This window comes from Trichomycterus rosablanca, chromosome 7 (genome assembly GCF_030014385.1).
Source record: "Trichomycterus rosablanca isolate fTriRos1 chromosome 7, fTriRos1.hap1, whole genome shotgun sequence".
NCBI lineage: Eukaryota > Metazoa > Chordata > Actinopteri > Siluriformes > Trichomycteridae > Trichomycterus > Trichomycterus rosablanca.
In genome coordinates, this window is record NC_085994.1 from 41,289,201 (window position 1) to 41,304,109 (window position 14,909).

General features: G+C 45.0%; 1 protein-coding gene across 8 annotated transcripts in view; it reads right to left on the minus strand.

The window, feature by feature from the left end:
• cep350 (centrosomal protein 350) overlaps positions 1-14,909 on the minus strand; it is a 40,552-nt gene that overhangs the window by 11,852 nt on the left and 13,791 nt on the right. For 3 of the 8 annotated variants that reach the window (XM_062999424.1, XM_062999423.1, XM_062999431.1), the window contains 15 exons: positions 14,414-14,529; positions 12,043-12,196; positions 11,607-11,788; positions 11,316-11,476; positions 10,881-10,991; positions 10,593-10,712; positions 9,128-9,207; positions 8,949-9,050; positions 8,665-8,762; positions 8,309-8,478; positions 6,135-6,340; positions 4,707-4,794; positions 4,439-4,585; positions 3,571-3,722; positions 280-476 (listed from right to left, as the gene is read on the minus strand). In XM_062999424.1, the coding sequence (XP_062855494.1) occupies positions 280-476; positions 3,571-3,722; positions 4,439-4,585; positions 4,707-4,794; positions 6,135-6,340; positions 8,309-8,478; positions 8,665-8,762; positions 8,949-9,050; positions 9,128-9,207; positions 10,593-10,712; positions 10,881-10,991; positions 11,316-11,476; positions 11,607-11,788; positions 12,043-12,196; positions 14,414-14,529 (2,084 nt within the window). The remainder of the gene's footprint in view (positions 1-279; positions 477-3,570; positions 3,723-4,438; positions 4,586-4,706; positions 4,795-6,134; positions 6,341-8,308; positions 8,479-8,664; positions 8,763-8,948; positions 9,051-9,127; positions 9,208-10,592; positions 10,713-10,880; positions 10,992-11,315; positions 11,477-11,606; positions 11,789-12,042; positions 12,197-14,413; positions 14,530-14,909) is intronic. The other 5 variants (XM_062999429.1, XM_062999425.1, XM_062999428.1 and 2 more) reach the window with 5 other exon arrangements.

Below are 14,909 nucleotides of genomic sequence, written 5' to 3' on the forward strand. Positions count from 1 at the left end.
AGGTATTTCGGGTAGTTGTTAGGATGTTGCCAGCTAGTTGCTAAGGCATTTCAAATTGCTGCTTGATCATTGCTAGCTAGTTGCTAGGATACAGACAGCTGCAAGCTATGATGTTTAAGTTGGTTGCTACGGTATTTTCAGGTGGTTGTAAGGCGGTTGCTGGAATCGTGTAGAACTTTGCAACTGCAGAGTGAACCACAAACCAAAAACATACACAGGAGTCTGCCACGTTTGCGTTTGAGGACAGCGCGGCGTTTGGCATGTTCTCGGTCGCCTCACCGCGCCTCTCACCTCTCGCCGTCCGCCTGTCGTCCTGTGTGCGGGAGGACGAGCCGTCTTCCTGCAGCCGGTCCTCGCCCTGCCGATCGAACAGGGGCCGCCCCTTTCGCCGAGACTCCGCCCCGTCCGTACGCCGCAGCTCCGCCTCCACCTGCTGACGCCAGTGCACCAATCGCAGCTCCCGCTGGGTCAGAAACCTGAGACACAGTCGGGCGAGAAAGAGCGGGACGTGATTGCGCAATCCAACGGCCCACGGACCAGCGACGGATTAAAGGGAAACGTAACGAGAGCGCGTCCGCCCGCACGGCGTCGCCGGCTTGACCCCCTCATGGGGCGCACACACACACAGGACGGGTTCCTCAAGCTGCCAAACTAAAGTTTAACACACGGCATGCTGTAAGTGGGGCACAAACGTTAAGCATCCGAGTGATAAAGTTCTAACAAAAATCCCATAAGTGTCACGTGCACACAAGCTCTGCCCGGGCATCCAACAGACACATCCGGTCGTGTCTGAGGGCGGGAAGGTCGCACAGGGTTTTTTTCCCTCTACGATATGCTGACCTGGCGATTATCTATAATATGCCAAACGATACGATAAAGCTCTGCGCGAGGTCTCACCGCTCACGCCATTAGGGATACATGCGCCCTTCTTAAGGCCTCGGCGTACTTCACGCGGAGACGACGTTCGCCTGGCTTCGGCGACCGAGGTGACGTAATCGCGGAGAAAGCGAACAGCCGCGGACGTCGCGCAGAGGCTCCGCTCGCCTTGTCGCGCACGTGGAAGCTGGGCGAACTCCGCGGACGACGTCACGCCGCGACAACGCACGTGATTGGTCGGTAAAAAAAAAAGAGCCGTGTCATGAAAACAAACACGGATTTTTAGGAGCGTCTCACCTGTGATCGTCGGCTGCGTCCGAAATCACGACTTTCATACTGAACAGTGCGCAGTTATTAATCATTATTAAGCATTAAGCATTTATTAAACAGTACACGACGCTCACGAATTTAGTTTCGCTGGAAGTATGCTGAGGCCTTTAGCCCCGTGCTAAAGGTGTCGTCTTATAGAGCGCGGGATTTCGTACGGACAGCCACAGACCGGTTACCATGCAGGCGCCTCACCCGGCCAGCAGAGGCCGCAATCGCGGCGTAAGACAGACCCGGAATACAGAGATTTAATTATGGCTCTGAAAGCTTCGGTCTCGACTGTCTGTAGAGGAGTCGTGTCCTTGCGTACGTGGATCGTTACTGCGTTCGTAACGTCGTCGTTTGTAACAGTCGTGTTTTATTCAGTTCTAAACTGCCCACATCCTTCATTTCTTTGGCAGGTTCTTCCGGTGCATATTTGGTCTTCCTCTCTTCATCCTCCATCTGTTCTTGTTTATATTTTCCCCATATTGAAGAAAGCTCTCTCATCTGTTAACACGGTCATGCTAACACTAATTGGCAAACTCCTTAACACTTTTAGCGGCGAACAGTATTAAACGATTTGCTGCCTTTTAAAGCCTAAAGCTGTTATAATTATCTACGTTACGGTATGGCGGTATCTGACAAATCCATACCGCATGAGGGATCAGAGACGGTATACCGACCGTACCGTCATACCGCCCAGCACTAGCGAACGCTAAATCTTTTCACATGCCAGCGGCGGTGTCGCCCAATTGTCACTGTCCAAAAAAAGCTAGGTGCTCGGGTGAGTTCCAGTCTCGGGGTGCCATTGGTCGGTGCCACTCCATGCCCATGCAACTGTGATGCCACGGCCCGCTCGACGCACCCAAACCTGGCGTCATGCATGAAGGCAATGGAGATATGGATATGCCTAAATTAAATGCTGCTAGAACAGGGCTACAAGCTAACATGCACCCTCGGGCTGCACTACTCCTGACAAACAGTAGGAGTCGCTGTTGCAGGGAAGAACCTGCTTCAGACTCTGGTCTGTTGAGCACCTGGCCAGGATGGTAGCACAATCGATGCTGCGCCAGCTGAGACGCATCATTATTAGCAGCATGCACACACCTGAGTAGAACCCAGGCCTCACACACACACACACACACACACACACGTGGCGGAGTGTAAGGCCTGTACACGCAGCATGCCGTACTGTACCTGACCCACTGAGTGAAGATAAAGAGCTGCAGTTTAGGGTGGAGCTTAGACACACACACACGTGGCGACGCCCAGCGCTGGGCGTCAAACACACAGAGGAGACGGCGCACGGGAAAGCTGCAGCTGAAAACACGGGCGCAAAGAAACAGAACGGGAGAGATGAGACACAGACACCCTGACGCCGGCACAGGTCGTGCATTCTGTAGCCGTCCTGGGATTTAACGCCCTCTGCTGGTCAATTTCTGCTCATTCGTAATGGAATGACCGAACCACATAGAAACTACCTGAACAAAAGTATTCGGACGCCTGACCATGAGCTTGCTGGACGTTCACAGAGCGACCTTTATGTGACCTTTCGCTAGAACAACAGACGCTCTTCTGAGAAGTGTGTCTGTGTATGGGAATTTGTGCCCGTTCAGTCAAAAGGGCGTGATTTTGGTCAAGAAAGCCTCAGTCAATGTTCCAGTTCATCCCAAAGCTGTGTTTAGTGGGGCTGAGGTCAGATCTTTTGATCATTTACATGTTTTCCCCTTTTGGCTGAGCACCAGCTCCTGAACAGTTTCACTGTCCTCATTTTGTCTGGAAATTCAGTAAGTACCATCATACATTTTTATTTATTTTATTTCTGCATTTTATTTTATTTTCTCCCAGTTTATCGTAGTCAATCAGTCTCCCGCTGCTGGTGGATCCCTGATTGCCGTCGAGGCGGGTATATCGCTGCTCACGCCGCCTCAGACCTGCGCGGAACCCTTTCTCGCCCATGCGCTATGCACGGGCGCCTCTCTATCTGCTAATCGGGGTCCTTACACAGCGTTCGAAGACCCCGCCCACATAGTCCGGTCATCCCGCCCTGGCAGAGACGTGTCTGCTGCAGGCACTGCTGATTATGCCCGCTAGATGGCGCCCAGCCGACCGGTGGCAACGCCGAGTTTCGAACCGAGGAGTTCAGAACTGTCTGATGTTGAGCGGAAACATAACTGGTTGTCATGGTAACTGATGTTTCAAAGAAGTAAAATAACAAAACCATAAGAATCATGTAGGTTGACCAACATTTGCCAAAGTTGTGTGTGTGTGTGTGTGTGTGTGTGTGTGTGTGTGTAAATTCCAGCAGACACACTCTCTTTAGCATGCATGATACAGGTGTGTGTGTGTGTGTGTGTGTGTGTGTGTGTGTGTGTGTGTGCAGACCTCTCGTCCGTATGGTAGCTCATCTTCTTCAGTTGCTTCATGATGCTGCTGGTCTCGCTCCCAGACACCGAGACCGGGGAGTGGCTCCGAGACTCCACCTCCAGCTCGGTGAGCGGGCTCAGGTCGTCGCTCTCGCCCGACACGGGTGACCTCTGCGGGCGGAGCAAGGTCACAGCTTGAATCGGAACCGTCTTAGCTCTCAGAGTGGATTCGGAAAGTATTCAGACCCTCGGTTGAGGCGCTGGTTGCTCTAACGACCCCTGAGGACCCTGGAGTCACCTGCTTGGAAAGGGACACACCCGGATCCATGAGGGTCCAACCAATATCTAAGGCTCCGAGGGTCCCAGAACCAAGAGGAACCTTGAATCTTCCTAGCCAAATTAGGCATGTGGGTCCTGCAGAGAAACGGGAGAACCTGGTGGATGGACAACCATCACGGCAGCCTCCATCAATCAGGCCTTTATGAAAGCCTCTTACAGAAAAAGATCCACCTGTAGTGTGAAACATGGTGGTGGCAGCATCGTGCTGTGTGGGTGATTTTCACACAGGGAGCAGGACGGATGAATGCAGCCAAATTCACTGAACCCTCCTCCAGTGCGCACGCACACACACACATATTCGGTTTAACAACAATGACCCGAATCATACAGCCAAAACAACACTCAAGTGACTTTAAACCAAATCTTAATGTCCTCTAGTGGCCCGTCTGAGCCACTTTACAGACGCTCTGACTGAGCTTCACAGGATCGGCCATGATGACTGGGAGAAGGCGCCTCAACCAAGTCCTGAATCAGGGGTGTGAATACTTTTGGAAATACTTTCCGAATCCACCGTATGTTCCCGTATGTAGGACGGTGTGAGGTCAGACCTGGTTGGTATCTCCAGCGTTCCTGAGTTTCTCCCTCAGTTTCAGAGTGGTGTGCTGGATCTTCTCGATCTCCTCCTGCTGCTTGAGGAGCAGCTTCCTCTCCCTCCGAGCTGCCCTGTTCACCTCCTGCAGCCTCCTGATCTCAGCCTACACACACACACACACACGTCGGTTACACTATACACTGTACAGTAATGATCAAAGACCTGCAGTGAATCATTAGAAGGGGTGTCTAAATACTTTTGGCTATGAGTGGTAGATGGTTTACCTGCTCCTGCTGTAGTTTAAGCAGCAGGCCTCGCTGTTTCTTACGGATTGGAGGCATTTTATCGTCCTCACCCTTATCACGCAGACGCCTAGAAAAAGAGAGAAACATCAGTGATGTGATTGTTTTTATTATTGTTAATATTATGATTATTTTATAGTATTTTCTTGTTAGTTATATTATGAGAGAGAGACAGACAGAGAGCGAGCAAAAAAAAAAGCAAGAGAAAGCAAGACACAGACAGGGAGAGAGACTGAGAAAAGGAGGGAGAGAGAGAAAGAGAGAGTAAGGACAGAGAGCAGAGAGCAAAAGAAAGAAAGACAGACAGGTAGAGAAAGAGAGAAAGAAAGACAGACAGAGGGAGGGCGAGAGACAGAACGAGAGGGCGAGAGAGACAACGATAAGGAGAGAGGGACAGAACGAGAGGGCGAGAGAGACAACGATAAGGAGAGAGGGACAGAACGAGAGGGCGAGAGAGACAACGATAAGGAGAGAGGGACAGAACGAGAGGGCGAGAGAGACAACGATAAGGAGAGAGGGACAGAACGAGAGGGCGAGAGAGACAACGATAAGGAGAGAGGGACAGAACGAGAGGGCGAGAGAGACAGACAGAATGAGAGCGAGAGACAGTGAGTGGGACAGACAGAAAGAAAGGGACAGAGAGCAAGAGAAAGCAAGACAGACAGGGAGAGAGAGGGACAGAAAGGGCGAGAGACACCGACAGAGAGAAAGAGAGAGAGAGAAAGAAAGAGTAAGGGCAGAGAGCAGGAGAAAGCAAGACACAGACAGTAAGAGAAAGGGACAGAAAGGGCGAGAGACACCGACAGAACAAGAGGAAGAGAGAGCAAGACACAGAGAGAGAGAGAGAGAGACAGAGAGAAGGCGAGAGACACCGACAGAATGAGAAGGAGAGAGAGAGAGAGTAAGGACAGAGAGAGCAGTTCTGTGTATATATACAAGTTTATAGAATACAGTTATATATTGTCTGTATATCTTCCTGTAAATTTGCTAAAATATTTGTATTGTTTATTTTTTTATTTGATCTTTATTCACTTTTATTGTTTTATTGTCATCTTTTGTTTCTTTTGTAATTCTGTTATTATCGTTGTAATGCTTTGGGAACATTGTTTCCTACAGTCATGCCAATAAAGCTACTTAGAATCTTGAATCTTATGAGCAAGAGAAAGCAAGACACAGAGAGAGAAAAACAGACAGAGAGAGAGAGAGAGAGAGAGGGCGAGAGAGACAGAACGAGAGGGAAGAGAGAAGCAAAAACATAGAAAGATTAAAAGCACCAGGTACTTGATGAAGTCAGTGATGAAGCATGACTATGATGAAGACCTGTGTGTGTGTGTGTGTGTGTGTGTGTGTGTGTGTGTGTGTGTGTGTGTGTGTGAGAGAGACGGGTGAACACGTAAAGGCAGTACGAACTTTTTCTGGAGCTCGAGCCAGGCCAGCTCTGCGCGGGTTTTCTCCTTCAGTGCTCGGTGGCGGAGGCGCAGCAGGGAGCTGTGGTGCTGCGAGCGCACCTCCTCCTCCTGCATGTACTGCTTCACCATCGTCATGGTGAACTCGGAGAAGCCGTGCTGATCCGCCGAGAAGGCCGGGACGCCGCCGCCACCGCCGCCGCCGTCCTGCTGAACGGGACACAGAAACCACACGTCTTTCAACCGCACCCACCAGAGGTCACTACAGTGATTGCTCACCCTCTCACCCTCACGTGTACATTTTTGGGTGGTGGTAAAAATTTTCTGGGCTCGGGGAAGTCTTAAAATGATACCCCTGGTTTGATACCCCTGGTTTGATACCCCTGGTTTGATACCCCTTAGCTTCTAAACTAAATAAAATAAGGCTTAAATAAAGCTTAAATAAATAAAATAATGTTTTGTATTCAGGCTGGTTCACTGTTTGCTATAATACCTTATGATAATATAATAATACGTTGATAATACTTTAATAATAGCTTAAAAATAATATTATAATAATAATACCTTTAAATAACAATAATAATATAATATAAAATAATAATAATAATAATAATATAATACTCCAAAATAATAATAACAATAGTAATAATACCTTAAAATAATAATAACATAATAATAATAATAATAAATTATAATAATACCTTAAAAATAATAATATAATAATAATACCTTAAAATAATAATAATAATAATATAAAATTACAATAATTATAATAATAATAATAATAATAATACTCCAAAATAATAATAACAATAATAATACCTTAAAATAATAATAACATAATAATAATAATAATAAATTATAATAATACCTTAAAAATAATAATATAATAATAATACCTTAAAATAATAATAATAATAATATAAAATTACAATAATTATAATAATAATAATAATAATAATACTCCAAAATAATAATAACAATAGTAATAATACCTTAAAATAATAATAACATAATAATAATAATAATAATAAATTATAATAATACCTTAAAAATAATAATATAATAATAATACCTTAAAATAATAATAATAATAATATAAAATTACAATAATTATAATAATAATAATAATAATAATACTCCAAAATAATAATAACAATAATAATACCTTAAAATAATAATAATAATAATAATACCTTAAAATAATAATAATATAATATAAAATTACAATAATAATAATAATAATAATAATATAATACTCTAAAATAATAATAACAATAATAATAATACCTTAAAATAATAATAATAATATAATGATAATAATAAATTATAATAACACCTTAAAATAATAATAATATAAAATTATAATAATAACATAATACTCTAAAATAATAATAATAATAATAATAATACCTTAAAATAATAATAATAATATAATAATAATAATAAATTATAATAATACCTTAAAATAATCATAATAATAATAATAATATAATACTCCAAAGTAATAATAACAATAATAATAATACCTTAAAATAATAATAATAATAATATAAAATTATAATAATAATATAATACTCTAAAATAATAATAATACCATAAAATAATAATAATAATAAAATAATACCATAAAATAATAATAATAATACTAGCCACAACAATTGCTAACAGATGTGATAAATCAATCATATAAAGTCAGTAATATGATTTTAATGCAGCAAGAGTTTAAGGAAGGTCCTTTCCTGTTCCAGAATGAACACAGAGCCTTCTTCAGAGAGTTCTGCTCCACCCAACAGCTTTGGGATGAACCAGAACATCAACTAATCGTCAGCGCCCGGCCATACACACACTGTCATTTTCTGACTGAACGGGCACAAATTCCCACAGAAGCTGTTGCTCTAGCTAGTACATTTACATTTTCAGCATTCAACGGACGCTTTTTAATCCAAAGCAATTTACAGCACTGTGACAGTGATTATCTAGGCAACTGAGGGTTAAGGGCCTTGCTTAACCCTTAAGGGCCCAAAAGTGGCAACCTGCCAGTGGTATGACTTGAACCAGCAACCTTTTGATTACTAGTCCAGTACCTTAACCACTAGGCTACAACTGTCAGCTATAAAGGTCACATAGGTCCAGATAGTGTACCTGCAATGTGTGTGTGTGTGTGTGTGTGATCACCTTAGCAGAAGATTTTTCATGCTGCTGCTCCTCGTCCGAGTGCCGTTTCCGCTCCACAGATCCTCTCCAGTGAGACTCGGACGGGAGCAGCGATCGGAACGACCTCTCCAGCTCGTCCTCGGTCACGGACTCGTCAAACTTTTGAGAGTAATCCAGCGAGGCGCTGTCTGCTGATTGGACGAGAAAGAGAGAGTCAGACGGGTGTCGGGAATCTGGCACCGATCTTCACGAGGCTCGGAGGGAGAGAATTCACACCAGTGTTCAGCGCTGTTCTTCTTTAGCTTGACTCTGTGTGTGTGTGTGTGTGTGTGTGTGTGTGTGTGTGTGTGTGATCACAATCACAGGTAAACCCTCACCTCTGTCGGTTTGGAGAGAATCAGCAGCAGCCGTGTTCGCCTCCTCATCCACCGAGCTGCTCCGGTCCACAGCGCCACCTTCACTTACACTCACGCTGCTGAAAGACACCAAGAGAACGAGAACAGGGTCAGAATTTAAGCCTCTCGGAGTAGAGCAGGGGTAGGGGGGTAACATTTCTAAAGAGCCATTCTGAACGGGCGACTAGTTGCATGTGCTTGACTGGCCTGCCTGCAGCCCAGACTTGTATTTCGTATTGTGTGTGTGTGTGTGTGTGTGTGTGTACCCGACGGTGTGTTTCCTGGAGGCTTCACCCTCGCTCGGGCTGCTGTGTGGAGAACCTGCTGTGTGTGACTGAGATCTTTCAGTAGAAACTTCACTCCTACTGCTGACACACAGAACGACGAGGGTTACACATCCAGACCGAACACATTCACACAGCTAACCACGTTTAAATCCACTCACCTGTCTGTTTGTGGGCGTGGCTGCCTCACAGGTGTGCTGGAGGGAGCGCTTGGCATCTGAGAACGGGCCATCTCTGTCACCTACACACACACACACACACACACACACACACACACACACACACACACACACACACGAGAGGAAAAACTGCTGTGTTTTCATGCAAGTATTCGAAAACTATTCAAGGAGCAGCTTTTATGTTTATGTGAGAGGCTGCAGTGCATCTATAACTGTTTCTATGTGTGCGCGCGCTGCATGCTCCCTTCACTGCATGTACCTGTTTATAAATCACTACATGGGCAAAAGTATTTGCACCCCCTTCTAATTTACACACCCTTACTGGACGTGTACATAGTTTATGATATAAAGTACAGCAACATGTGCACAAACGTTCATTTATTTATTATTGATTGTTTTAATTAATTTATTTTAATTAATGATCACTTTGTTCAGTGGGAGATTGAACTCATTTGCCACAAGCTACATCCCTTATAACCTTTTTTACTCATCCAATTTATGAGGGGACGTGTGTGTGTGTGTGTGTGTGTGTGTGTGTGTGTGATTATAGATGTGTAGTTGTGTGTAGAAGTGTATAGATGTGTGTGCAGATGTGTAGTTGTGTGTGTGTGTGTGTGTGCAGATGTGTAGTTGTGTGTCTGTGTGCAGATGTGTAGTTGTGTGTGTGTGTGCAGATGTGTAGTTGTGTGTGTGTGTGCAGATGTGTAGTTGTGTGTGTGTGTGTGTGTGTGTGTGTGTGCAGATGTGTAGTTGTGTGTGTGTGTGTGTGTGCAGATGTGTAGTTGTGTGTGTGTGTGCAGATGTGTAGTTGTGTGTGTGCAGATGTGTAGTTGTGTGTGTGTGTGTGTGTGTGCAGATGTGTAGTTGTGTGTCTGTGTGCAGATGTGTAGTTTTGTGTGTGTGTGTGTGTGTGCGTGCAGATGTGTAGTTGTGTGTGTGTGTGTGTGTGTGTGTGTGCAGATGTGTAGTTGCGTGTGTGTGTGTGTGCAGATGTGTAGTTGCGTGTGTGTGTGTGTGCAGATGTGTAGTTGTGTGTGTGTGTGCGTGCAGATGTGTAGTTGTGTGTGTGTGTGCAGATGTGTAGTTGTGTGTGTGTGTGCAGATGTGTAGTTGTGTGTGTGTGTGTGTGCAGATGTGTAGTTGTGTGTGTGTGCAGATGTGTAGTTGTGTGTGTGTGTGTGTGTGTGTGTGTGCGTGCAGATGTGTAGTTGTGTGTGTGTGTGTGCAGATGTGTGCAGATGTGTAGTTGTGTGTGTGTGTGCAGATGTGTAGTTGTGTGTGTGTGTGTGTGCAGATGTGTAGTTGTGTGTGTGTGTGCAGATGTGTAGTTGTGTGTGTGTGTGCAGATGTGTAGTTGTGTGTGTGTGTGTGTGCAGATGTGTAGTTGTGTGTGTGTGTGTGTGTGTGTGTGTGTGTGTGTGTGTGAGTGTGTGTGTGCGCGCGTTACCTCTCGGAGGTGATGTACAGCCTCCGTCTGGTGGTCGACCATGTTACTGCTGGACTCCTGCAGCTCCACCAGAGCCTTCTGATGGGACTGAAGCAGATTCATACAGAGCTCAGCATGAGCCTGACACACACACACACACACACACACACACACACACACACACACACACACAACACAGGATTCAGTACAGCCAAAAGTATGTGGACACCATTTCTAAGGCTGTTATAAATAAATAAGGAGGAGTGTGTGTGTGTGTGTGTGTGTGTGTGTGTGTGTGTGTGTGTGTACCTGCGCTGTTTTCTCTTTGGTCTCCTGTAGGTGTTTCTGAGTCTCCAGAGCTTCTTGTTCTGCTTTCAGCCTCAGTAGCTGCAGCTCTCGCTCCTGCCTCTGCTGCTGAGCCTGCGGGACACGAAGACGAGGGTCGGAGGTCAAAATACCTTCAGCAAATTCAATCACTATCAATATTTATCCAAAAGAGACTAAAAGTGGTGCAGGCTCGACACCCACACTGTCTGAGAAGCGGCTGCGGACAGGCACACGCCCCTACCGGCATGCAGGAAAACACTACGGCTTGTTTTTCACACCAGATAGTTCCAGAGAACTTCACACGGGTTGAAATCTCAGCGACTGGATGGCTCTCGCTGTGGTTCAGTGGAGTTCCGTAGAACTTTTGGATAAAGGATAAGTGCTGCTACACGGGAACATGAGTAAAGAACCTCTAACCTTGAGGATCTGGGCGAGGGAGACGCTCTCCTGCTGGGCGAGCGAGACGGCTCGCGCCCTCTCCACGTCGCTCAGCTGTCTCGCCGATTCCTCCACCGCGTCCAGGAAGTTCAGCTCGACGCTCAGACGCTGCTGCAGCGCCACCGGGGCGAAGTGGAGCTCTGAGGACACACACACACACACACACACACACACAACATACAGGCAATCAAGAAGGGTGTGAATACTTTAACTGAGCCTAAATTAGACCCCGTTCACATAAAACCATCAGAGAGGGAGCGTCGGGTGTACCTGTGGCGCCGGAGGCGGGGACTGTGCTGCTGTGGATGCTACCACCATCACATACAGGCTCATGAGAAGGTCCGGCTCTGGGTGTGGAGTCTCGAGCAGATGAAGGACTTGGTGAAGATGAGGACTGGACCCTTGGAGATCCAGCAGGGCTTCTGGGAAACGGAGGAACTTCGGACGCCAGGCTGCCAAAACACACACACACACCTTCGTGTTGGAAAACAGAAAGGGCCTTCCCCAAACCGTTGCACCAAAGTTAAGTAAACTCAATAACTAGTTGGGTGGGTAGTACTTGTGACTCTTTAGTGCGCACTGCCAGTGTCACTCTCACACCGGACAAGCCGCAGACCGCTTCTTTTCACCCGCCACTCCGCCATCGGTGAATCGACCGCCCGAAGCACGCGCCAAAAACAAACACGGACCCGGAGCTTCCTCTAACCTGCGATGCGAGTGAAGCGGAACGCCGCCGAGTGCGCCGTTGGGGTCGGAACTCTTTTGGGAGGCGCTCCTCCGGTGCTCAGAAGCAAAGGACGACGCGCTTCTCTGGCTGTCCACAAGGGTGCGCTCTGAACCCCGGTCACTTCTCTCCGACGCTGAAAAACAAACAATAATAATAATAAATGGCTGCTCCACTTTCAAATCGAGATCGGAGACACCAACATCATTCAGTACTCATTTATTTTTTATTTAAGCAATAGAACACGAGAGGGAGCGTGTTATCGCCAATAACACACGACCTCGAGTGTTCTAGTGCTTTTATACAACAGTTTTTACTAAATAAAGAAAGAAAATAAATCAAAGAAGCCCTGAATTTTATAATAAATATGCTTTAATATTGACAAAACCTTCCTCCAAAAAGTAGTTTCACAACCAATATAAAGTTTAACACTACAGAGCAGACATCCCAAGCTGCAAAAACTCATTTCAGGGAGGTAAGAACAACTAGAAGAAGAAAGCGAGAACCTCCGAAGGGAAAAAAAAGAAATAAAAAACCTCTCGCACACACCAAAGGATTATGGGTAATAACAGAACTTTTAGCAACTGCTAATTGGGCTATTAAGCTAACTGTTCGCGTTACAAACACATTAATGTTCCCTACATAGTGCACTAGATTGTGTATCAGATAACACATTAATGTTCCCTACATAGTGCACTAGATTGTGTATCAGATCGCGGAGTTATGTTCCCTACATAGTGCACTAGATTGTGTATCAGATCGCGAAGTTATGTTCCCTACATAGTGCACTAGATTGTGTATCAGATCGCGAAGTTATGTTCCCTACATAGTGCACTAGATTGTGTATCAGATCGCGGAGTTATGTTCCCTACATAGCGCACTAGATTGTGTATCAGATCGCGGAGTTATGTTCCCTACATAGCGCACTAGATTGTATATCAGATAACACATTAATATTCCCTACATAGTGCACTAGATTGTGTATCAGATCGCGGAGTTATGTTCCCTACATAGTGCACTAGATTGTGTATCAGATCGCGGAGTTATGTTCCCTACATAGCGCACTAGATTGTATATCAGATAACACATTAATATTCCCTACATAGTGCACTAGATTGTGTATCAGATCACGGAGTTATGTTCCTTACATAGTGCACTAGATTGTATATCAGATAACACATTAATATTCCCTACATAGTGCACTAGATTGTGTATCAGATCACGGAGTTATGTTCCTTACATAGTGCACTAGATTGTATATCAGATAACACATTAATATTCCCTACATAGTGCACTAAATTGTGTATCAGATCACGGATTATGTTCCCTACATAGTGCACTAGATTGTATATCAGATAACACATTAATGTTCCCTACATAGTGCACTAGATTGTATATCAGATAACACATTAATGTTCCCTACATAGTGCACTAAATTGTGTATCAGATCACGGATTATGTTCCCTACATAGTGCACTAGATTGTATATCAGATAACACATTAATGTTCCCTACATAGTGCACTAGATAGTATATCAGATAACACATTAATGTTCCCTACATAGTGCACTAGATAGTATATCAGATAACACATTAATGTTCCCTACATAGTGCACTAGATTGTGTATCAGATCGTGGATTTATGTTCCCTACATAGTGCACTAGATTGTATATCAGATAACACATTAATGTTCCCTACATAGTGCACTAGATTGTGTATCAGATAACACATTAATGTTCCCTACATAGTGCACTAGATTGTGTATCAGATCGTGGATTTATGTTCCCTACATAGTGCACTAGATTGTATATCAGATAACACATTAATGTTCCCTACATAGTGCACTAGATTGTGTATCAGATAACACATTAATGTTCCCTACATAGTGCACTAGATTGTGTATCAGATCGTGGATTTATGTTCCCTACATAGTGCACTAGATTGTGTATCAGATAACACATTAATATTCCCTACATAGTGCACTAAATAGTGAATTGAACAATTGATTTATGTTCCCTACATAGTGCACTAGATTGTATATCAGATAACGAATTTAAAACAGATCGGGAATAAAGTCCGCTTGCGGTTCCGAGGTTCAAACTTTAGACCACAGAGCCACTCAAGCGCCCCATCGAAAGCATTTCTGAGACCCCAAGAACATCTGGAAACATTTAGGAGCAACAACAGCTCAGCCAAAAAGCCACACAACAGCGCAGCAGGGTTTGGGGGGATGCAAGTATCAATTTATGCCAATGGAATGTTTTGGAAAGGGATGCTCATCAAGCTCGTGCTCAGAGGTCTACATACAGATTTCACTTGCTTTGAAACGTGCTGGTGGGTGCGCTTCTCTCACCTCTCTTGCTGACGGAGCGGGCGGAGGACGGTGAGGAGAGAGGGGTGGAGGTGGAGGAATGAGGAAACCTGCCGTTCTCTCTCTTCTCGTCAGCCGCCGCAGAGCTTCTAGCGTTACTGCAAGGAAACCAGAGTGATTTAGCGTTATAAACACTGCCCCCTAGTGACCGCTTCTAAACATCACCACTAATCAACTAGAGGCATGACTCAGTGAATCAAAAGCAAGAGAACACTGCCCCCTAGTGACCCCCTATATACATCACAGCCAATCAACAAACAGCATGCTTCGTTAGTACAAAAGTAGGAGCACACTGCCCCCTAGTGACCACCTGTATACGTCACAGCCGTTCAACAAACAGCATGGTTTAGCGATTCAAAAACAAGTGCACACTGCCCCCTAGTGACCCCTATATACATCACAGCCAATCAGCAAACAGCATGGTTCAGAAGTTTAAAAACAGGAGAACACTGCCCCCTAGTGACACCCTATGTATATC